Consider the following 25,506-nt stretch of genomic DNA (forward strand, 5'->3'; position numbering starts at 1 on the left):
GTCTCTCCTCATAAGACAGACCTGCCATCCCAGGAATCAGCCTGGTAAACCTTTGCTGTGTTCCCTCTATAGCAAGGACATCCTTCCTCGGATAAGGACACTAAAACTGCACACAATACTCCAGGTGTGGCCTCACCAATGCCCTGTACAATTGCAGCAAAACATCCTTATCCCTATACTCAAATCCTCTTGCTATGAAGGCCAACATACTATTTGCCGTCTTGACTGCCTACTGTACCTGCATGCTTCCAGCGACTGATGCGCGAGGACACCAAGGTCTCACTGAGTATCCACCTCTCTCAATTTACACCCGTTCAAGTAATAATCTGTCTTCCTCTTATTGCTACCAAAGTGGATAACCTCACATTTTTCCAGATTCTACTGCATCTGCAATGCAGATATCCACACACAGCCTGTCCAAATCACACAGAAGCTTCTCTACATCTCCTCACAGCTCACCTCCCATTCAACTTTGTATCATCTGCAAATTTGGAGATAATACATTCAGTTCCTTCTTCCAAATCATTAATATATAATGTGAACAGTTGGGGTCCGAGCACAGATCCCTGCGAAACCTCACTAGTCACTGATTGCCAATCAGAAAAAGCCCCATTTGTGTCAACTCTTTGCTTCCTATCTGCTAACCAGCTTTCTATCCATCTCAAGACATTACCTGCAATCCCATGTGCTTTAACTTTACATAGTAGTCTGTTATGTGAGGCCTGGTTGAAAGCCTTCTGAAAGGCTTTGTACTTTGCTTCAGTCTTCACAAGTCTGAAAGTCTAAATAAACCACATCCACTGGTTATCCTCGGTCAACTCTACTGGTTACATCCTCAAAAAATTCCAATAGATTCGTTAAGCTTGACTTCCCTTTTGTAAATCCATGCTGACTTTGTCTGATTATACCACTGCCTTCCAAATGCCAAGTTATGAAATCCTTGATAATAGACTGTAGCAACTTCTCCAGTACCAACGTTAGGCTCACTGGTCCATTGTTCCCTGTTTTCTCTCTACCTCCCTTTTAGCTATCGTCCAATCTGTTTTCTTTGGACTATTCCTGGACTGCTACCAATGGATCTACTATTTCCAGGGCCACTTCCTTAAATACTCTGGGATGAAGATTATCAGGACCTGGAGATTAGAAACCCTACAGTGCAGAAGGATGCCATTCGGCCCATCGAGTCTGCACCGACCACAATCCCACGCAGGCCCTACCCCCACATATTTTACCCGCTAATCCCTCTAACCTACGCATCCCAGGGCTCTAAGGGGCAATTTTTTTAACCTGGCCAATCAACCTAACCCGCACATCTTTGGACTGTGGGAGGAAACCGGAGCACCCGGAGGAAACCCACGCAGACACGAGGAGAATGTGCAAACTCCACACAGACAGTGACCCGAGCCGGGAATCGAACCCGGGACCCTGGAGCTGTGAAGCAGCAGTGCTAACCACTGTGCTACCGTGCCATCCCTGAGATTTATCCACCTTCAATCCCATCAATTTCCCCAAAACCATTTCACTATTAATGCTGATTTCCTTCAGCTCCTCGCTAACACTTGTTTCTCTCAGCACCTCTGGCACATTATTCATATCTTCCTTTGTGAAGACTGAAGCAAAGTACAAATTAATTCCTCAGCTATTTCTTTATTCCCCGTTATGAATTTTCCTGTTTCTGACTGTTAGGGGCCTACAATGTTTTTGTCAATGTGGAACCTCAGTATTTGAAAGAAAAACCTCAAAGTGCGTATTATAGAACAATTAAACACACAGGGCGCGACCTTACCTGCCATTCTCCCGCTGCAGTGAAGACTGGGAATTTGGCAGGCAGCCAAATCTCCATTCACTGCAGCGCGATGGACACATCCCGCCGGCGTGAACGGTGGTAAGATTCCAGCCGCACGTTTTCCTGATGCACTCACTCTGGTGACTGTCTGATAGTGGTACAGGATTTTAAGAACTGTCTCTGTAATGGCAGAGGGAGCAGAGAAGAAATCCCTTTTTAACCCTGCGAGTGTTAACTCGAGAGACAGGCAGTCCCTTGGTATGTTACCCGAGTGGCCGGTCTTTATTACTTTTTTTTTTCTATGGTGCAGAAGGTGGCCATTCAGCCCATCGAGTCTGCACTGATCCTCTGAAAGTCCATCTTACCCAGGGCCCACCCCGCTGCCTTACCCAGTCACCCAGCGCATCTATCGTGGCACCAATCCACCTAACCTGCACAACTTGGGACACTAAGGGACAATTTAGCATGGCCATTCCACCTAACCTGCACATCAGTTTTGCACAGCCTAACCTGCACATCTTCGGACTGTGGGAGGAAACTGGAGCACCCGGAGGAAACCCACGCAGACACGGGGAGAATGTGCAAACTCCACACAAACAGTCACCCGAGGCCGGAATTAAAACTGGGTCCCTGGTGCTGTGTGGCAGCAGTGTTAAAGAACATGAACATAAGAACTAGGAGCAGGAGTGGGCCATCTGGCCCCTCGAGCCTGCTCTGCCATTCAATAAGATCATGGCTGATCTTTTTGTGGACTCAGCTTCACTTACCCGCCCGCTCACCATAACCCTTAATTCCTTTACTGTTCAAATATTTATCTATTCTTGCCTTAAAAACATTCAATGAGGTAGCCTCAACTGCTTCACTGGGCAGGGAATTCCACAGATTCACAACCCTTTGGTTGAAGAGGTTCCTCCTCAACTCAGTCCTAAATCTGCTTCCCCTTATTTTGAGGCTATGCCCCCTAGTTCTAGTTTAACCTGTCAGTGGAAACAACTTCCCTGCTTCTATCTTATCTATTCCTTTCATAATCTTATTTGTTTCTATAAGGTCTCCCCTCATTCTTCTGAATTCCAATGAGTATAGCCCCAGTCTCTCCTCATAAGCCAACCTTCTCAACTCCGGAATCAACCTAGTGAATCCCTCCAGTGCCAGTATATCCTTTCTCAAGTAAGGAGACCAAAACTGTACACAGTACTCCAGGTGTAGCCTCACCAGCACCTTATACAGCCGCAACATAACCTCGCTGTTTTTAAACTCCGTCCCTCTAGCAATGAAGGACAAAATTCCATTTGTCTTCTTAATTACCTGCTGCACCTGCAAACCAACTCCTTGAGATTCCTGCACAAGGACACCCAGGTCCCTCTGCACAGCAGCATGCTGCAATTTTTTACCATTTAAATAATAGTCCATTTTGCTGTTATTCCTATCAAAATGGATGACCTCACATTTACCAACATTGTACTCCATCTGCCAGACCCTCGCCCACTCACTTAGACTATCTACATCCCTTTGCAGACTTTCAGCGTCCTCTGCACACTTTGCTCTGCCACTCATCTTAGTGTCATCTGTGAATTTTGACACACTATACTTGGTCTCCAACTCCAAATCATCTATATAAATCGTAAACGAGCACTAAGCCACCATTCTACCTTTTACTTGTGGATTTAATTGAATGTTGGCCACTCTGCGACCATGGAGGGCATCTCACCCAAGTCTGATTCTGATGTCCATATGCACTTTGACGGCTGCTGCCTCCCACTGTCAGAATGGGATGAAGCACAAACTGGAGGTTGAATGCTGCACCTTCTGGTTTGCATAGCTCAGCACGGCACAGGGGCAGCGCCTTTAATTGCAGTCATTGGAAGGGCTCTGACTGTCTCGAAGGCAGCTGTGGTACATGGCTGGGCTCAACGCTTTCGCCTCTTCTCTTTCCCCCTTGCAGCTCAACAGCAGTTGGAGTTCTTGCAGAACAGGAAGAAGCAGTTCATGCAGGCAGCTCTCCGCACTAAACAGAAGAATGATATTGAGGGAGCAAAGTTATATCTTCGGCAGGCAAAAGGGTTGGACCCCATGATCGAGGCTGCCAAGGGTGGATTGCCTGTCGATATTACCAAGGTAACAGGATGTCCTAAAGTGTTTTGTGAGCACTTGGAGACACAATGACCAATTTGCACACACGGAGCTCTCTCAAACAGCAATGCATGTTTCTCCGGGGCGGGGGGGGGGGGGGGGGTGTTGATTAAGGGACACCGGGACAAACTCCTCTGTGCTTTTGGGGGAAAAAATGCCATGGAATCTTTCCAACTTCTGCTTGGAAGGGTGTTGGAGGGGCCTTAATTTAACATCTTGGCTGTAAGGCAGCACCTCCAAGAGGCCAGCGCTCCCTAATGTCTTGCGTGTCAGCCTGAACCGTGTGCTCCAGTCTCATGGGAACAAAGAGCAGAAGTGGGCAAATCCAGCCCTTCGAGCCTGCTCCGCCATTCAGTCAGATCGTGGCTGATCTCTCCCTGCTCTCAAATCCACCTCCCCACCTGCTCGCCATATCCTTTTTTTATTAGAAATATATCTATCTCCTTCTTGGAATCATTCAACGAAAGTGGATTTTGAATCATTCTGACTCTTGTCGGGGGGGAGGGGGGGAGCGGGTTTCTGCCCACTGAACCTCGGCTAATACAGTTTTGGCAGAGTCGCAGAACTCCATGTCTTTAGTACATCAAGTGCTGTGATCTTGGGCAGATCAGATACTAATCATTCTACATCCCCTCAAGAATTATTCCTGTACAGCCTCAATCATAAAGCGTCAGAGACATTAAGAAAGGAATTTTTTTTTTTTAAAAAGCTGGTACTATTTGATTAGACCGTTATCCCAGCAACCAGAATATAATGTTATTTGAAGCCTTGAATAGATTAGATTTTTGACTTGATTTATTATTGTCACATGTATTGGGAGACAGCGAAAAGTACTTTTCTTGCGCTATACAGACAAAGCATGCTGTTCATAGAGTATATAGGGGAGAAGGAAAGGAGGGGGTGCAGAATGTAGTGTTACGGTCATAGCTAGAGAAAGATCAACTTCATGCGGGGTAGGTCCATTCAAAAGTCTGACAGCAGCAGGGAAGAAGCTATTCGTGAGTCGGTTGGTACGTGACCTCAGACTTTTATATTTTTTTCCCGATGGAAGAAGGTGGAAGAGAGAATGTCCGGGGTGCGTGGGGACCTTGATTATGGTTTTCCAAGGCAGCGGGAAGTGTAGATGCAGTCATTGGACGGGAGGCTGGTTTGCGCGGTGGACTGGGGCTTCGTGGCCCTTTGTAGTTTCTTGCAGTCTTAGTCAGAGAAGGAGCCATACCAAGCTGTGATACAGCCGGAAAGGATGTTGCGTCACTGCATCACTGGACTCTCCAATGCACAGTCTCTCTGATCAGTATTGGTGCATAAATTGAAAAGTCTCGAGTTCTATGCTTCTTACCAAATTCCTCGTGGAGTTGAGCCCATGAAGATGCAGAGTAGGTTGGTTAGCTCTGTCAGTGTGCCTACTGGCAGCCTGACGTTGGTGCCAAGCACATGTATCAACGAATGTGGCGAATGCCCAGCGCCTACATTCGGATAGGGAGAGTGGATGTGACCCACCCTTCCAGAGTGGCATGAGCGCTCGTCACGTCGCTGGGGATGACTTGTCAGCAATGCTGGCAAAATGGCTCGAAAAGCAAGAGATGCTTAACTGTTTGTGACACCCCCCCACTTTGAATTTCTAGGTGCCCGCGCCCCCGGCCAACGAGGAGGACTTTGTACTGGTGCAGCAGCGAGGAGTTCACGTCCCCCAGAAAACCGCAGAGCAGTACGGGCAGCTGATGGAAGTGCTGAGGCAACAGTACGAGGTAACTCCACCCCACGCACAGCAACACTGGGCAAAGGCTACGTCTCTTTAACATGGTAGGGTAATCTTGGGAAGACCTTACAGCGCAGAGGTAGTGACCCCCACCTCTGAGCCAGAGTCTAACTCTGGGGCTTGATGGCCACGGAAGGTGTGTTAGTCGCATGGCCACACTGTTAGATTGTCACCAGGCAAGTCCTTCCAATCCCCAATGATAAGAGTGAGGGGGGGGGGGGGGGAGTCTCCTAGTCAGCCCAAATGCAAAGGGCTTCAGTACCTGACCAAGTATAACCGTGGACCAACACATGGAAGTCCACGGTTGCCTCTTGTGACATGGAACCTGAGCGGAGAGAGGTGATAAAGTAAGCAAATATTATTTTTCTTCATTCAGTCGGGCTGGGCCGGCATTTATTGCCTGCCCCTAGTTGCCCTTGAGAAGGTGGTGGTGAGCTGCCTTCGTGAAACACTACAATTCTAATTGAATTTTGTGGCAAAGATTCTGAAATAAAGTTAACACGGCTCCCACTTTCATTCCTTTAAGTGCTGTAAAAGCTGTTAATCTTCCTGATGTATCCTGGGCTCTGTTCCTTGTGTAGATGCATTTAGACCATCTGTTAATAAATGTCCAGATTAACCTGTAGAGCTGACATATTTTGGAATGACCTCTACCACTTCCTCATTGGTGGTTTGATTATGCCACTACCCATGTAAACACATCCATCCACATCGCACTTCACTCACTAATCCCCGAATTTTGACTCATTTAGCGATTTTTGAAATGTTCAGTATGGTATCTGGGCTCCGAGGGTTAAACTGTGAGGAGAGATTAAATAAACCAGGGTTGTATCCTTTGGAACTTGGAGGGTTTACAGAGCGAATTGATTGAAGTTTTTGAGATATTGAGGGGAGCAGAGAGAGATGATGATCCCCGTTCAGGACAGTGATTGAATAGAATCATAGAATAGGATCCCGACAGAGAAGGTGGCACAGTGGTCAGCACTGCGGTCTCTCAGCGCCAGCGACCCAGGTTCAATTCCCGGCTCAGGTCACCGTCTGCGCAGAGTCTGACCGTTCTCCCCGTGTCTGCGTGGGTTTCCTCCGGGTGCTCCGGTTTCCTCCCACAGTCCGAAAGACATGCTGGTTAGGGTGCATTGGCCATGCTAAATTCTCCCTCAGTGTACCCGCACAGGTCGGGACTGTGCCGCCTCGGGGACTCTCTTGGTAACTCCATTGCAGTGTGAATGTAAGCCTACTTGTGACACTAATAAATGAACTTTCAGCAGGCCATTTGGCCCATTGAGTCTGCGCGATGGAGCATCCCACTTAAACCCTATCCCCGTAACCCCACATATTTACCCTGCACGTTCTCCCCATGTCTGCGTGGGTTTCCTCTAGGTGCTCCGGTTTTCTCCCACACTCCAAAAATGTGCGATTTCGGCTGATTGGCCATGCTAAACTGTCCCTCAATGTCAGGGTGTTGAGCAGGGTAAATGCGTGGGGTTATGGGGATGGGAGGTGGATAGGGTCTGGCTGGGATTCTTGTTAGTGCAGGCTCAATTGGCCGAATGTAGGGATTCTATGAATTGTTTTTTGTCGATGGAGATACAGAACAGCTTCAACAAGTATCTTCCCTCCAGCTCTGCATCATAGCAACAATATATATAACATGCAAACTTGTAAATGTTCTATTATCACCAGAATGTAGTGGAGGAGGTACTACAGTATTTTAATCTTTCAATCAGCAATACAGCCTATTTCATTCACACCCACTTTCACTGCAATAAGGGGAACTTTACTGGAGACTCAAGTCGCCTGTATTTGGGAAAAGAGTCCATTTGATCACTTGGCCTGTTAATAGTCTTGTGTTATGTATCTTTTGATAGACATGTATGCAGTACTCCAAGCAATACACCCACCTTGGAAGCGTATCGGAGACCACCAAGTGAGTGCAGATAACCTCTTGTCTACGAAAGATTAAAACCTTTGTTATCCGGAGTGAGTTATAAATATATTACTCAATGTGGCAATTCATGAACAACGGGTGAAACGTGGAGTGCGGGTTTTTACGGCGGGAGTTTTCCAGTTCCGCCGCAGTGGGTTTTCCCACGGTGGAGGCAGCTTGCCATTGTTCGCCAGCCAGTGTTTGGCATGGCCCTTCCCTGGCGTCAGGGGTCAACTTTGGCGGAAGGTCCCACAGGAAATTCACACCAGCGTAAAACCAATTCTTGGCATGTGTCTCCCCCTCCCCCCCTCCTCCCCACCCCCACCACCGAGTGGGGGGAGAATTCCACCCTTTGAATCCTCATGGCGCTGCTTTGATTGAGTAATTTAAAAATTCAGTGGAAGTGGGTCAAGTATAGCAAGTTAGCCATAAATATCCTGTTTTATATCAAAGTAAGTCATCTCACAACACCAGGTTAAAGTCCAACAGGTTTATTTGGAATCGCGAGCTTTCAGAGCGCTGCCCCTTCACCAGGTGAATACTCACTCATCTGATGAAGGAGCAGTGCTCCGAAAGCTCGTGATTCCAAATAAACACCAGGACTTTAGCCTGGTGTTGTGAGACTTCTTACTGTGCCCACCCCAGTCCAACGCCGGCATCTCACGTCATATTTATGTCAAAGATTGAGCTGTTTTTAATCAAGCAATCATTGTGTGTGCTTGTTATTGAAGATTTGAGAAGATGGCAGACGATTGTAAAAAGAACATTGAAATTCTGAAGAGAGCGCATGCCCAAGGCTACCCTCTACCCAAGTACCACCACGAAGAGCGGACCTTCCAAGTAGTAAAGTGAGTAGCAGCGATGTCATGTGCAGTAGGCCCGGTTAAGCCATGGACATCATTAAATTTTGCGTTTGTAAATTTCAAAACTTTCTTAGGCCGACTTTGCCACAGTGTATAATTTCATATAACATACCAGTATCTGGGGAGTTGGAGGCTTAGCCATTCTAAACTAGTATAAACAAATGAATTCCGCTCCGGAACTTGGACAAATAATCTGATCTAACCTCCCCATCTGGAGGGGATCTACTTTCACTATCCCGGGTGTGCTGTCAAACACACGTCTTTCTGCGGTTTAGCAGGATGCTAAATATCAGGCAACACGAAACAAAGAACAGAAGGCAGTCCTCCTGGTGTCCTTCCAATGTTCCTCCTCACGACAAAATCAGCTCCAACTGATCAATTATCACACACTAGATTATGAAGGGATTAGATTAGATAGAAGCTGGGAGATTGTTTCCACTGGCGGGTGAAACTAGAACGAGGGGGACATGGCCCCAAAATAAGGGGGAGCAGATTTAGGATTGAGTTGAGGAGGAACTTCTTCACACAAAGGGTTGTGAATCTGTGGAATTCCCTGCCCAGTTGAGGCTACCTCATTGAATGTTTTTAAGGCGAGGATAGATAAATCTTTGAACAGTAAAGGAATTAAGGGTTATGGTGAGCGGGCGGGTAAGTGGAGCTGAGTCCATGAAAAGATCAGCCATGATCTTATTGAATGGCGGGGCAGGCTCGAGGGGCCGGATGGCCTACTCCTGCTCCTAGTTCTTATGTTCTTACTATCACATTTCTCTCTCTCTCTCTTTTTGGAGTCTTGCTGTGCTGGGTTTGCCTTCAGCAGTGATTACACTGAGTAAAGTAAATTTGGAGAGGTTGTGACCCCTTTCTCGGAAATCTGACCAAGTATTGCCGGCATTGGAATTCTGCCTTTTCTGTCGATGCCTTTAAACCTGCTGCCCCATCTCGCCAGTGCTATAAGAGGCTTTGTAAAAGGGGAACACAGTGGCACGAATGTGTAGTACAAGCTCGGTGGCACAGTGGTTCGCACTGCTGCCTCACAGCGCCAGGCACCCAGGTTCAATTCCCAGCTTGGGTCACTGTCTGTGTGGAGTTTGCACGTTCTCCCCCGTGTCTGCGTGGGTTTCCTCCGGGTGCTCCGGTTTCCCCCCACAGTCCAAAGGTGTGCAAGTTAGGGTTGATTGGCCATGCTAAATTGCCCCTTGGTGTCCAAAGATATGTAGGTTAAATGGAGCAGTGGGGTAAATACTTGGGATTACAGGGATGGGGCCTGAGCAAGATGCTCTTGTTGGAGAGCCGGTGTGGACTCTAACAGCAAAGAACAGTACAGCACAGGAACAGGCCCTTCTGCCCTCCAAGCCCGTGCTGATCATGATGCACTAACTAAACTTAAAAAAAAACCTTCTGCCCTTACTCAGTCCGTATCCCTCTATTCCCTCCCTATTCGTGTGTCCATCCAGATGCCTCTTAAATGTTGCTAATGTGCCTGCTTCCACCACCTCCTCCGGCAGCGCGTTCCAGGCACCCACCACTCTCTGCATGAAAAGTTTCTCCCGCGCATCCCCTTTAAACTTTCCCCCTCTCACCTTGAATCTGTGCCTCCTTGTGATTGACACTTCCACCCTGGGGAAAAAGTCTCTGACTGTCCACCCTGTCTATGCCTCTCACATGCCACTCGATGTCTGCACTGTAGGGGTTCTATGATTCTAAGCAATGTGCTGGAGTTTAGTTCGGGTGCAGAATTGGACTTTCGTCTGTTGTGTAGGTGAACTTTTTACACCTGCAGGCTAATAGTAATACAGAGGCAGTATACTGCTTGGATTACATAGAAACTGGAAGCAGGAGGAAGCCATTTGGCCCTTCAAACCTGCTCCACCATTCATTATGATTAGGCCGATCATCAAATTCAATATCCTGATCCCCCCCCTTTCCACCCCATATCCCTTGATCCCTTTAGCCCCAAGAGCGATATCTAATTTCTTCTTGAAATCACACAACATTTTGGCCTCAATTACTTTCTGTGGCAGTGAATTCCACACATTCGCCACCCTCTGGGTGAAGAAATTTCTCCTCACCTCAGTCCTAAAAGGTTTACCCCTTATCCTCAAACTATGACCCCCTAGTTCTGGACTCCCCCCACCATCGGGAACATTCTTTCTGAATCTACCCTGTCTAACCCTGTTAGAATTTTATAAGTTTCTACAAGATCTCCTCTCGCTCTCCTAAACTCCAGTGAATATAATCCTAACTGATTTAGCCTCTCGTATGACAGACCTGCCATCCCAGGAATCAGCCTGGTAAACCTTCGTTGCACGCCCTCTATAAAAGGACATCCTTCCTCAGATAAGGACACCAAAACTGCACACAATACTCCAGGTGTGGCCTCAATAACAATTGCAGCAAAATATCCTAGACTGTTGGATTATTATATTTTAAAAATCCCACATATAATGAAATGATTAAACAACTCAAAATTCTTCAATACACCTTTCACTTTCTGAAGCGCAGTGGTTTGGCAGAGATCTGGTTTTACTGACAGAGGTGAGAATATAGGCCACTTTCTGTGAGTGTTCACATGGCTTCTTGGAATCTTTAATGTCCACCCAAACCTCTGGGTGGGGCCGGTAGTTCATTGGTCTAACATTTTTTTTGAATGAGAGCGTTAGCATCACCACACTGCGGGTCTGCCCAAGTTACTCGGTCAGTTTCTGACCTAGACGTCAGGAACCTCGTAGCTGAGCTGTGCTGACGCACTGATACAATTCAATACCTTTTTCTTTTATTCCAGGATTTTTCCCAATCTCACAAACAGTGACATGATCCTTCACATCGTCAAAGGAATCAACCTGTCGCCTCCTTCAGGTAATGAAATAGGCCGATAATTTTCCAACCCCTCAAATGCTCTATAGACAGTCACATGGGTATAGAGCGATATGGGCCAAATGCAGGCCATTGGGACTAGCTTAATGGTTAAAAACTGGACGGCATGGGCAAGTTGGGCCGAAGGGCCTGTTTCCATGCTGTAAACCTCTGACTCTAAACCTCTATAACTTGCTCTGAGTGTATGGCCTTCTGCTGAGCCAGGAGACTTGAGGACTGTCCCCAAGTACAGATTAAACTACCATGTCGGCTGCACAGTGTTAGTAGTAGGCAGGCGTCTAACATTTCCGGGGAGGAGTAGTGATATTGTCACTAGACTAGAATCCAGAGACTCAGGGTAATGCTCTGGGGACCTGGGTTCAAATCCCACCACAGCAGATGGTGAAATTTGAATTCAGAAAAAATCTGGAATTAAAATCTACTGATGAATCGACCATAGTCAATTGTCAGAAAAGTTTTTATTAGTCACAAGTAGACTTCCATTCACACTGTAATCAAGTTATTGTGAAAATCCCCTAGTTGCCACAATCCGGCGCCTGTTCGGTTACACTGAGGGCGAATTTAACATGGCCAATGCACCCTAACCAGCAAGTCTTTCGGACTGTGGGAGGAAGCGGGAGCACCCGGAGGAAACCCAGACAGACATGGGGAGAACGTGCAGACTCCGAACAGTCAGTGACCCAAGCCGGGACTCGAACCTGGGACCCTGGCGCTGTGAGGCAGCAGTGCTAACCACTGTGCCACCCATAAACAAGACTGTTTGTGGGTCCTAAGGTAGTGAGCCTCTGCTGTGATGTGTGTGATGCTACAATACGATCCAGAACAGATTCACTGCAGTTTCTGTGAGGAATTTACTTCTGTAACAACTCTCCACACACACGGACAAAGTGAAGTAAGGAGCTCATTTTAACACCGTTTTCCTTTCAGCAGCTGTACTGGTGATGGATGAGTTTCGAGCCACTTGTGTGTACCACTGCCTCCAGATATGGGGATGGGGGGGGGATAATTTATTTTTTTACATTGCTGACCCATTGCTGTGTAAATAATGACCAGTTAATGTTCTGTTTAGGTATTGCACCGAATGATCTTGATGCCTTTGTCAAGTTTGAATTCGCCTTCCCAAACGCGGTAAGAAGCTTATTACACGAGTTCAGCCCTTTTGGCAATTTGGGTGAAAGGTCAAAGCCCAAGGGAGAGGGTCCCGTTTGAACTGAACAGCATAGGATAACGGGCAAGGTAAATCAGGAAGCCGTGCGGGAGGTCATTTTGATTTGGAATTCTGCATAATTTTGGTGGAAGTGCAGATCAAGGGAAGCAGTTTCAAGTTTTCGTTCCACAGAATGTGAGTTGGTGGTAGGCATGTTAGTGATGTGGAGAAAAGAAACCAAGACACAAAGTATTCCACACAGTCACTGAGGTGCATGGCTTGTGGCTTAATGTCGCAATGTAATGTGTCAGGGTTCCATTGAATGTCAGTCTGTCACTGATCACATTAGAGCAAGAAGGACTGAGGAAGATAGCAAGGGGGACAAGCCACAACAGAGCAGCAGCACTGGGAATAAACAAAGAGCAGAGTATTTTTAGAGTGAGGTTAATGACGCAGACTCCTAAAAGTAAAGTTTATTTATTAGTGACACAAGTAGGCTCACATTAACGCTGCAATGAAGTTACTGTGAAAATCCCCTAGTCGCCACACTCCGGCGCCTGTTCGGGTACACTGAGGGAGAATTTAGCACGGCCAATGCACACTAACCAGCACATCTTTCGGACTGTGGGAGGAAACCAGAGCCCCTGGAGGAAACCCACGCAGACACGGAGGGAATGTGCTACACAGACAGTGACCCAAGCCGGGAATCGAACCCGGGTCCTTGGCGCTGTGAGGCAGCAGTGCTAACCACTGTGCCACCTGTGCTCACTGACGTAGGTGGGTTCACAGTCCAGTTTGAAAATCCTCATCCTAGTTTTCAAATCTCTCCATGGCCGCACTCTATCTCTGCAACTCCACCTTCCCCAGCCCCTACAATCCTCCCAAATCTCTGTGCCCCTCCCAATTCTGGTCTCTGGCGCATACATAATTTTCTTAGCTCCAGCATTGGCAGCTGTGCCTTCAGTTGCCTAGGTCTTAAACAGTGGAATTCTCTTCCCAAACCTCTCTGCCTCTCTCTCCATTTTAAGTTGATTCTTAAAATTGTTTGACCCAGCTGCTGGTTACTCACCCGAATATCTCCTTGTGTAGGGTTACCTGTCCGTGTATCTCCTTGTGTAGGGTTACCTGCCCGTGTATCTCCTTGTGTAGGGTTACCTGCCCGTGTATCTCCTTGTGTAGGGTTACCTGCCCGTGTATCTCCTTGTGTAGAGTTACCTGCCCGTGTATCTCCTTGTGTAGGGTTACCTGCCCGTGTATCTCCTTGTGTAGAGTTACCTGCCCGTGTATCTCCTTGTGTAGGGTTACCTGACCGTGTATCTCCTTGTGTAGGGTTACCTGCCCGTGTATCTCCTTGTGTAGGGTTACCTGCCCGTGTATCTCCTTGTGCAGGGTTACCTGCCCGTGTATCTCCTTGTGTAGGGTTACCTGCCCGTGTATCTCCTTGTGCAGGGTTACCTGCCTGTGTATCCCCTTGTGTAGAGTTACCTGCCCGTGTATCTCCTTGTGCAGGGTTACCTGCCCGTGTATCTCCTTGTGTAGGGATACCTGCCCGTGTATCTCCTTGTGTAGGGTTACCTGCCCGTGTATCTCCTTGTGCAGGGTTACCTGCCCGTGTATCTCCTTGTGTAGGGTTACCTGCCCGTGTATCTCCTTGTGCAGGGTTACCTGCCCGTGTATCTCCTTGTGTAGGGTTACCTGCCCGTGTATCTCCTTGTGTAGGGTTACCTGCCCGCGTATCTCCTTGTGTAGGGTTACCTGCCCGTGTATCTCCTTGTGTAGGGTTACCTGCCCGTGTATCTCCTATTGTAGGGTTACCTGCCCATGTATCTCCTTGTGTAGGGTTACCTGCCCGTGTATCTCCTTGTGTAGGGTTACCTGCCCGTGTATCTCCTATTGTAGGGTTACCTGCCCATGTATCTCCTTGTGTAGGGTTACCTGCCCGTGTATCTCCTTGTGTAGGGTTACCTGCCCGTGTATCTCCTATTGTAGGGTTACCTGCCCATGTATCTCCTTGTGTAGAGTTACCTGCCCGTGTATCCCCTTGTGTAGGGTTACCTGCCCGTGTATCTCCTTGTGTAGGGTTACCTGCCCGTGTATCCCCTTGTGTAGGGTTACCTGCCCGTGTATCTCCTTGTGTAGGGTTACCTGCCCGTGTATCTCCTTGTGTAGGGTTACCTGCCCGTGTATCTCCTTGTGTAGGGTTACCTGCCCGTGTATCTCCTTGTGTAGGGTTACCTGCCCGTGTATCCCCTTGTGTAGGGTTACCTGCCCGTGTATCTCCTTGTGTAGGGTTACCTGCCCGTGTATCTCCTTGTGTAGGGTTACCTGCCCGTGTATCTCCTTGTGTAGGGTTACCTGCCCGTGTATCTCCTTGTGTAGGGTTACCTGCCCGTGTATCTCCTTGTGTAGGGTTACCTGCCCGTGTATCTCCTTGTGTAGGGTTACCTGCCCGTGTATCCCCTTGTGCAGGGTTACCTGCCCGTGTATCTCCTTGTGTAGGGTTACCTGCCCGTGTATCTCCTTGTGTAGGGTTACCTGCCCGTGTATCCCCTTGTGCAGGGTTACCTGCCCGTGTATCTCCTTGTGTAGGGTTACCTGTCCGTGTATCTCCTTGTGTAGGGTTACCTGCCCGTGTATCTCCTTGTGTAGGGTTACCTGCCCGTGTATCCCCTTGTGCAGGGTTACCTGCCCGTGTATCTCCTTGTGCAGGGCTACCTGCCCGTGTATCTCCTTGTGTAGGGTTACCTGCCCGTGTATCTCCTTGTGTAGGGTTACCTGCCCGTGTATCTCCTTGTGTAGGGTTACCTGCCCGTGTATCCCCTTGTGCAGGGTTACCTGCCCGTGTATCTCCTTGTGCAGGGTTACCTGCCCGTGTATCTCCTTGTGTAGGGTTACCTGCCCGTGTATCTCCTTGTGTAGGGTTACCTGCCCGTGTATCTCCTTGTGTAGGGTTACCTGCCCGTGTATCCCCTTGTGCAGGGTTACCTGCCCGTGTATCTCCTTGTGCAGGGTTACCTGCCCGTGTATCTCCTTGTGTAGGGTTACCTGCCCGTGTATCCCCTTGTGTAGGGTTACCTGCCCGTGTATCTCCTTGTGTAGGGTTACCTGCCCGTGTATCTCCTTGTGTAGGGTTACCTGCCCATGTATCCCCTTGTGTAGGGTTACCTGCCCGTGTATCTCCTTGTGCAGGGTTACCTGCCCGTGTATCTCCTTGTGTAGGGTTACCTGCCCGTGTATCTCCTTGTGTAGGGTTACCTGCCCGTGTATCCCCTTGTGTAGGGTTACCTGCCCGTGTATCTCCTTGTGCAGGGTTACCTGCCCGTGTATCCCCTTGTGTAGGGTTACCTGCCCGTGTATCTCCTTGTGTAGGGTTACCTGCCCGTGTATCTCCTTGTGTAGGGTTACCTGCCCGTGTATCTCCTTGTGTAGGGTTACCTGCCCGTGTATCCCCTTGTGTAGAGTTACCTGCCCGTGTATCTCCTTGTGTAGGGTTATCTGCCCGTGTATCTCCTTGTGTAGGGTTACCTGCCCGTGTATCCCCTTGTGCAGGGTTACTTGCCCGTGTATCTCCTTGTGTAGGGTTACCTGCCCGTGTATCCCCTTGTGTAGAGTTATCTGTCCGTATATCTCCTTGTGTAGCTCAGTGATTGCAATGAAGTATCTTGCAATATTTTGCTACTTTGAAGGTATTATATAACTGCAAGAACAAAGAAAATTACAGCACAGTAACGGACCCTTCGGCCCTCCAACCCTGCACCGACCATGCTGCCCGTCTGAACTAAAACCCCCTACTCTTTTTTTTCTTCACAGAATCCCTACAGTGCAGAAGGAGGCCATTTGGCCCATCGAGTCTGCACCGACCGCAATCGCATTCAGGCCCTATTCCCGTAACCCCACACATTTACCCTGCTAATCTCCCTGACACTAGGGTCCATTTAGCACGGCCAATCCACCTAACCCGCACAGGTTTGGACAATGGGAGGAAACCGGAGCACCCGGAGGAAACCCATGTGGACACGGGGAGAACGTGCAGACTCCACAAAGACAGTGACCCAAGGCTGGAATTGAACCCAGGTCCTTGGCACTGAGGCAGCAGTGCTAACCACTGTGCCACCATGCCATCCCACCGTGTCTCTTCTGGGACCATGTCCTTCTATTCCCATCCTATTCATGTATTTGTTAAGATGCCCCTTAAAAGTCACTATCATATCCGCTTCCACTACCTCCCCCGGCAGCGAATTCCAGGCACCCACCGCCCTCTGTGTAAAAAAAAAACTTGCCTCGTACATCTCCTTTAAACCTTGCCCCTCGCACCTTAAACCTGTGCCCCCTGGTAATTGACTCTTCCACCCTGGGAAAAAGGCTTCTGACTATCCACTCTGTCCATGCCCCTCATAATCTTGTAGACTTCTATCAGGTCGCCCCTCAACCTCCAGTGAGAACAAACCAAGTTTCTCCAACCTCTCCTCGTAGCTAATGCCCTCCATACCAGGCAACGTCCTGGTAAACCTCTTCTGTTGTCTTAAATTTAATCCTCATTTGGCTTTTATTTAGTATTTGGCCCAATGGATTTTGCTTTCAGTTATTATGGAACTAAAAGGGTTATCAGTCCTCGTCACAGCTTCTGTTCTAACGTGTTTATGGCCTTGTTCTCTTGAGCCCTGTGCACTGCTGCAAGTTATGGTGTATGTTCTACTTGGTTCCATAGGAAGAAGCACAGAAAGACAAAACCAACGTGGTGAAGAACACAAACTGCCCAGGTATGTGGGGCAGGAGAGCTGCCAAGTGAACTAGCAAACCTGGCACTAACTTACTTATTGATTTGTGTTGGTCATGCGGCCAGTTTACCCCCCTGGATCATGTTCCATGCCAACGCCGGCATCTCCACATCATGTTCCATGAGCCAGTGGGTAACACTTACTTATAGAATCCCTTCAGTGCAGCCATTCGGTCCATCAGGTCTGCACCTACTCTCCGAAAGAGTATCCCATCCAGGTTCTCCCCCCCCCCCCCTTTATCCCCGTAACCCCGCGCATTTACCCTGGCCAATCCACCGAACCTGCATCTTTGAATTGTGGGAGGAAACCGGAGCACCCAGCGGAAAGCCACACAGACACTGGGAGAACGGTAGCACAGTGGTTAGCACTGCTGCCTCACAGCGCTGGGGACCTGGGTTTGATTCCCAGCTTGGGTCGCTGTCTGTGTGGAGTTTGCACGTTCTCCCCGTGTCTGCGTTGGTTTCCTCCGGGTGCTCCAGTTGCCTCCGAAAGACGTGCTGGTTCGGTGCATTGGCCATGCTAAATTGCCCCTTTGTGTCCCAAGATGTGTAGGTTAGGGGGACTAGCGGAGTAAATGTGTGGGGTTACAGAGATGGGGCCTGGGTAAGATGCTGTATCAGAGAGTCGGTGCAGACTCGATGGGCCGAATGGCACTTGAAGGGATTCTATGAATGCGCAAACTCCATACAGTCACCCATGGCCAGAATCAAACCCGGGTCCCTGGCACTGAGGCAACAATGCTAACCACTGTGCCACCATGCCGCCCGTATGGGAGAGAGCAACTAATCTCGGCTGACACTTGAGTGATGCACTGAGGAAGCATTTCATTATCCAAGGCTTTGGATGAGATTAAAGCAAGACCCTGTTTGCCTTGTCAGGTGGATGTGAAAAGAATTTGTGGCACGGTTTGCAGATGTTCTCTCCAGTGTCCCTCCGTCTACATCACTAAATTGGAGTGTCTGTTTATCACATTGCAGTTTGTGGGAACCTGCTGTGTTAAAACTGGCTATACCACATTTCCAACATTACAACAGAGGCGGCATTTCAGGAAGTGCTTCATTAAGCGCTTTAGAATGTCTCCAGGTCGTTAAAGGAATGTCTTTCCTTTCGATCAGATTGCTGGGATGTGTGGTGGAGGGGGGGTCTCTGCTGCCACAGTAGATATCAGTGGGGAGGTGATGGAGTAAGTGGTATTGTCACTGGGCGAGTAATTCCGAGACTAGGGGACTTGGGTTTGAATTGTATTTGAATCCAATAAAAATCTGTAAGAAGTCTCACAACACCAGGTTAAAGTCCAACAAGTTCGAATCCCACCAGATGGTGGAATTTGAATTCAATAAAAAAATATCAGGAATTGAGAATCTACTGATGACCATGAACCATTGTCGATTGTCGGAAAAACCCATCTGGTTTACTAATGTCCTTGAGGGAAGGAAATCTGCCATCCTTACCTGGTCTGGCCTACATGTGACTCCAGAGCCACAGCAATGTGGTTGACTCTCAACTGCCCTCTGCACAAGAGCAACTAGACATGGGCAATAAATGCTGGCCAGCCAGCGACGCCCGTATCCCATGAATGAATAAAAATCAGCAATTGGAGGAGGATGTAGGCCAAGGAGCTTGCCTACAGTGAAGTTATAGAAGAATCATAGAATTCCTACAGTGCAGGAGGAGACCATTTGGCCCATTGGATCTGCACTGACTCTCTGACAGAGTATCTTATTCAGGGCCTACCCCTGTAACCCCACACATGGCTAATCCCCCTAACCTACATATCTTGGGACAGTAAGGGGCAAGTTACCATGGCCAATCCAACTAACCTGCACGTTTTTGGAGTGTGGGAGGAAACTGACACACTCGGGGGAAACCCACACAGACATGAGGAGAACGTGCAACTCCATGTCTGTGCGGAATCTGCACATTCTCCCCGTGTCTGCGTAGGTTTCCTCCGGGTGCTCCGGTTTCTTCCCACAGTCCAAAGATGTGCGGGTTAGGTTGATTGGCCGTGCTAAATTGATCCTAGTGTCAGGGGGATTAACAGGGTAGATATGGATTAAGGGGATAGGGCTTGGGTGGGATTGTGGTCGGTGCTGACTCGATGGGCTGAATGGCCTACTACTGCACTGCAGGGCTTCTATGATCCATATAGGCAGTCACCCAAGGCTGGATTTGAACCCGGGTCCCTGGGCAGCAATGCTAACCACTGTGCCTACCGCCCTTGACACAGAGCAAGAGTTGATGAGTGATGGGTTGGATAACCACCAAAGCTGAGTGGTGGTGGAGCAGAGAGGGGCGACGCAGGGATACTGAGCATGAGGGATGATGAGCAAAGAACTAGGTGCGTTCTGATACAGAAAATCGAGTAACTGCTTTAAAACAGCAAATGGCGGTGACGGGGAACACGGCAGCTTGCTTCAGAGAGTATTGTGCTCCCAAATGATTTGATTTATTATTGTCACATATATTGGTATACAGTGAAAATTATTGTTTCTTGCACTCTATACAGACGAAACATTCTGTTCAGAGAGAAGGAAACGAGAGAGTTGCAGAGTATAGTGTTCCAGTCATAGTTAGGATGTAGCTAGGGTCTAGATAATGGTGACCATAAGCAGTGCTATAATAATCACTTCTTGTTGTCCAACTAGAATTTAAGGAGCAGTTCAAGCTGAACATCAACCGCGGACATCGAGCATTCAAACGAGTGGTACAGACCAAAGGAGTTAAATTTGAAATACTCCATAAAGGGTAAGAGTTTCTCTTATTTACTGCTTTATTTTCCCAGAGAGTTTTGTTTTAGGAATTAACCTGTTGGTTTGATACAGTTCTTGAACATTCTTTAGTTCGGTGCCAGAACAATCACGGGGGAGGGCAGCAGTTGTGACACAGTGAAAGACCATCTCTCTCGCCTCTCTCTCTCTCTCTCTCTCTCTCACAGAAAGTTTTATTCCAAACAGCAGTGGATATTGACACTTTTTACAGGCTGTGAAAATCAATTCTCCATTGTCCTTTCATATCGTGTTGGAGGTTTGTGTACACTTTGGCTCCAGAGAGGTGGGAAGTCTGGTTGAATTGGAGCTGGGAGCAGTGATAGGAAGTGGGACATGCTTCGTCCTCTTTCTCCCTTTCTCCTCTGCCCCTACAGTTCTGCCTGCATTTGAGAATGGCACCATATGCATGGTGGGTTTTTAAACATTAGGGCCTCATCATTTGTGGAGTTGATCTTGTTTTTGGCCTGTCGTTTTAATGAATAACATTGGAGGACATGTCCATTTGGTTGTTCCCTCCCGCTAACCTGCCAGTGAAGATTGCTTTGTCTGTCAGTGGCTGCACTGCCAGCTATAGGAACAGCTTTTAAGTTTAAAGTTTATTTATTAGCGTCACAAATAGGCTTACATTAACTCTGCAATGAAGTTACTGTGAAAAACCCCTAGTCGCCACACTCCGGCACCTGTTCGGGTACACTGAGGGAGAATTTAGCACGGCCAATGCACCCCAACCAGCACATCTTTCAGACTGTGGGAGGAAACCGGAGCACCCGGAGGAAACCCACGCAGACACGGGGAGAATGTCCAAGCTCTACACAGACAGTGACCCAAGCTGGGAATCGAATCTGGGTCCCTGGCGCTGTGAGGCAGCAATGCCAACCACTGTGCCACCGTGCCGCCCCAGGAGAAGGCCATTCAGCACATTAAGCCTCTCTTACATTCCAGATCCATATCCTTTGATACCGTCCACTAACAAGAACCCATTGATCATCTTATGAGAGAGTTGCAGGTTTTCACGATCCTGTGTGTATGTGGAATAAAAGCTTCCCGATTTCATTCCTGAATGTTTGATTTGATTTATTATTGTCACATGTATTAACATACATAGATAGAGGCCATAGAGGTTTACAGCATGGAAACCGGCCCTTCGGCTCAACTTGTCCATGCTGCCCTTTTTTTAAAAATCCCGAAGCTAGTCCCAGTTGCCTGCATTTGGCCCATATCCCTCCATACCCATCTTACCCATGTAACTATCTAAATGCTTTTTAAAAGACAAAATTGTACCTGCCTCTACTACTACCTCTGGCAGCTCGTTCTAGACACTCACCACTCTCTGTGTGAAAAAATTGCCCCTCTGGTCCCTTTTGCATCTCTCCCCTCTCACCTTAACCTATGCTCTCTAGTTTTAGACTCCCCTATCTTTGGGAAAAGTATTGTTTTTTGCAATCTATACAGACAAAACATGCCGTTCATAGATAAGGAAACGAGAGAGTGCAGAATGTCGTGTTACAGTCATAGCTAGGGTGTAGAGAAAGATGAACTTAATATATGGTGGGTCCATTCAAAAGTCTGACAGCAGCAGGGAAGAAGCTGTTCTTGAGTCGGTTGGTATGTGGCCTCAGACTTTTGTACTGTTTTCCCAATGGAAGAAGATGGAAGAGAGAATGTCCGGGGTGCGTGGACTCCTTAATTATGCTGGCTGCTTTGCCGAGGCAGCGGGAAGTGTAGACAAAGTCAATGGATGGGAGGCTGGTTTGTGTGATGGATTGGGCTACATTCATGACCTTTTGTGGTTCCTCGCTCTGATTTGAAGAATCTCTCCCTTGTCCTCGGTTCCCCCACCAGCGGCGATAACATCTCTCCCTGAGTAACCTATAAACATCTTGAATAATCTTAAACTCCATTGGATCATCCCTAAATCTTCTAAAATCTAAGGAATACAGCCATATCTGTGCAACCTGTCTTCACAGTCTAGCTCCCATCATTTTGATGAATCTGCACTGTGCCCTTTCCATAGACCAGCACATCATTCCGAAGAGACAGTGCCCAGAACTGAATGCAGATCTCCGAATGGGGTTTGTATCCAGTCTCTGTACAACTGGAGCACAACCTTCTCCCCTTTTATATACCAACTGCCTTGAGTAAAGGTTAAAGTTCCATTTTTTTGATCAACACTACATTCTGCACCTTCGCCTTTCCTTCTTCCCTAGGTACTCTATGAATGGTATGTTTTGTCTGTATAGCGCACAAGAAACAGTACTTTTCACTGCATCCCAATACAAGTGACAACAAATCGATTAGTTTTTTGTACGTATCCACTACCTTTTCCTAGAGAGAAGAACTGACGTTTCGAGTCCAGATGACTCTTTGTCAAAGCTTTGACAAAGGGTCATCTGGACTCGAAACGTCAGTTCTTTTCCCTCCTTGCAGATTCTGCCAGACCTGCTGAGATTTTCCAGCGTTTTTTCTTTTGGTTTCAGATTCCAGCATCCGCAGTAATTTTCCGTTATCCACTACCATTTAGTAACCCATTCCTACCCCTGATGCAAATCTCTTGCCCCTCCACAATTCTCGCCATTAAAATGATTCCTCTTTGTCCTTCATGAATGCAGACTGGATGATCTAGTTCTTCTCCATTTGTCCGTTTTGACTGTCCACTTAATCTGTCCACGTCCCTTTCTAACTCCAGCACTCGCCTTCCTGTGCCTCCTTACTTGATACTCTGCTTGTAGTGAGCAGGAGAAATAACAATGCTGTCCTCCTTCCTTTAACAGGGGTCTCTTCAAGAACGACCGAGTTGTGGGAACAGCTCAGCTAAAGCTGGAGAAACTAGAGTCGCAGTGCGAGATTCGGGAAATCCTGGAGGTGAGAGAGCTTGAAACTTTGTGAAGGACATGTGCTGACAGCAGACTCTGTTTCGTTATCAATTGCAAGTTAGAAACTGGGATTTGACTGGAGCTCAGGGCGATCTTCTTAGAAGAGGCGGCAGGGTGGCACAGTGGTTAGCACTGTTGCCTCACAGCACCAGGGACCCGGGTTCGATTCCCGGCTTGGGTCACTGTCTGTGCAGAGTTTGCACGTTCTCCCCGTGTCTGCATGGGTTTCCTCCGGGTGCTCCGGTTTCCTCCCACAGTCCAAAGATGTGCAGGTTAGGTGGATTGGCCATGCTAAATTGCCCCTTAGTGTCAGGGGGACTAGCTAGGGTAAATGCATGGGGTTATGGGGATAGGGCCTGGGTGGGATTATGGTTGGTGCAGACTCGATGGGCCAAATGGGTCCCGATGGGTCTCCTTCTACGCTGTAGTGATTCTATGAATCACAGAATCTACGGCATGGAGACTGGTCCATGCCGACCAAAATGCCCATCTAAGCTAACCCCATTTGCCTGCATTTGGCCCAAATCCCTCTAAACCTTTCCTATCCATGTATCTGTCCAAATGCCTTTTAAATGTTGTCAATGTTCCTGTCTCAACCACTTCCTCCGGCAGCTCATTCCACACATGTACCACCCTCTGTGTAAAAATGTTGCTCCTCAGGTTCCCATTAATTCTGCCCTCTCTTAAACCTATGCCCGCTAGTTCTCGATTCCCCAACCCGGGGAAAAGACTGTGTGTATTCACCCTATCCATGCCTCTCATGATCTTACACACCTCCATAAGATCACCCCTCCGTCTCCTACGCTCCAAAGAAAAGAGTCCTAGTCTGTCCAATCACTCCCTATTACTCAGTCCCTTGAGTCCTGGCAACATCCTTGTAAATCTCTTCTGCACTCTCCCCAGTTCAATAACATCTTTCCTATAGCAAGGCGACCAAAACTGAACACAATTCTCCAGGTGTGGCCTCTCCAACGTCCCGTACAACTGCAACATAACTTCCCAACTTCCATACTCAATATCCTGACTGATGAAGGCCGGCATGCCTAAAGCCGCCTTCACTCCCTATCTACCTGTGACTCCACCTTTAGAGAACCGTGCACCTGAACTCCAAGGTCCCTCTGTTCCACGATGCTCCCTAAGGTCCTATCATTCAACGTGAAAGTTCTACCTTGATTTGACTTTCCAAAACGCAACACCTCACACTTATCGGTATTGAACTCCATTTGCCGTTTCTCGGCCCACTTCCCCGGCTGATCAAGATCCTGCTGCAATTTTTGATAACCTTCCTCACTGTCTACAATACCGCTTATTTTAGTGTCATCTGCAAATGAATTCACATTACACCATCTGCCCTATTGGGATTGGAACCCTTGCACCCAGAGCATTACCCCAAGTCTCTTCATTACTAATCCAGTGACAATATCACGACACCATCACCTCCCCTTCGTGAAGATTTTAAGGTGTTATGAAGCATGGAACCCTCATAAGTCATTTGACACCGTTGTGAACTCAATCCGTGCTGCTGCCTCTCAGCGCCAGGGATTTGGGTTCAATTCTGACCTTGGGTGATTGGGGGAGGGTATAGAACAGGTGCACGTTCTCCCCTTGACTGCGTGGGTTTCCTCCGGGTGCTCCAGTTTCCTCCCACAGCCCAAAGATGTGCCATGATGTGGAGATGCTGGCGTTGGACTGGGGTAGGCACAGTAAGAAGTCTCTCAACACCAGGTCAAAGGTTTATTTGGCAGCACAAGCTTTCGGAGCGCTGCCCCTTCATAATGAGTGGAGAGTTGGGTTCACAAACGGCATATATAGACACAGACTTAATTACAAGCTAATGGATGGAATGCGAGTCTTAACAGGTAATCAAGTCTTTACAGGTGCAGACAATGCGAGTGGAGAGAGGGTTAAGCTCAGGTTAAAGAGGTGTGAATTGTCTGTACCTTTAAGACTTGATTACCTGTAAAGATTCATATTCCAACCATACCAGGGACCTGGGTTCGAATCCCGGCTTGGGTCACTGTCTGTGTGGAGTTTGCACATTCTCCTCGTGTCTGCGTGGGTTTCCTCCGGGTGCTCAGGTTTCCTCCCACAGTCCAAAGATGTGCGGGTTGGGTTGATTGGCTATGCTAAAATTGCCCCTTAGTGTCCTGAGATGCGTAGGTTAAAGGGATTAGTGGGTAAAATATGTTGGGATATGGGGGTAGGGTGGGATCGTGGTTGGTGCAGACTCGATGGGCCGAATGGCCTCTTTCTGCACTGTAGGGCTTCTATGATTATCCTGTAAATTGAGTTTGTGTCTCTATATGCCCCGTTTGTGAACACAACTCCTCACTCAGCTGAAGAAGGAGCGAGACTCTGAAAGCTTGTGCTGCCAAATAAACCTATTGGACTTTAACCTGGTGTTGTGGGACTACTTACTGAATTATCTCAAGCCAGGACAGTTAGTAAGAATTTGCAAGTCCAGGCAAGTCATGGGGGTTACAGATAGTGTGACTTGAACCCAAGATCCCGGTTGAGGCCGTCCTCGTGTGTGGAACTTGGCTGTCAGTCTCTGCTCGGCGACTCTGCGTTGTAAACCACACAAAGATGTGCGGTTTAGGT

The 25,506-nt window shown here is 48.0% G+C and overlaps 1 protein-coding gene across 2 annotated transcripts in view; it reads left to right on the top strand.

The window, feature by feature from the left end:
- cc2d1a (coiled-coil and C2 domain containing 1A) overlaps positions 1-25,506 on the top strand; it is a 493,461-nt gene that overhangs the window by 41,914 nt on the left and 426,041 nt on the right. For both annotated transcript variants that reach the window (XR_013500123.1, XM_078234866.1), the window contains exons 14-22: positions 3,729-3,901; positions 5,542-5,664; positions 7,544-7,602; positions 8,334-8,450; positions 11,248-11,321; positions 12,409-12,467; positions 17,195-17,246; positions 19,910-20,009; positions 22,804-22,894. Coding sequence is in view for 1 of the 2 variants with exons in the window: in XM_078234866.1 (XP_078090992.1) it covers positions 3,729-3,901; positions 5,542-5,664; positions 7,544-7,602; positions 8,334-8,450; positions 11,248-11,321; positions 12,409-12,467; positions 17,195-17,246; positions 19,910-20,009; positions 22,804-22,894 (848 nt within the window). In the remaining variant the exon portion in view is untranslated. The remainder of the gene's footprint in view (positions 1-3,728; positions 3,902-5,541; positions 5,665-7,543; positions 7,603-8,333; positions 8,451-11,247; positions 11,322-12,408; positions 12,468-17,194; positions 17,247-19,909; positions 20,010-22,803; positions 22,895-25,506) is intronic.

The sequence above is a fragment of the Mustelus asterias genome, chromosome 19 (genome assembly GCF_964213995.1).
Source record: "Mustelus asterias chromosome 19, sMusAst1.hap1.1, whole genome shotgun sequence".
Lineage (NCBI taxonomy): Eukaryota > Metazoa > Chordata > Chondrichthyes > Carcharhiniformes > Triakidae > Mustelus > Mustelus asterias.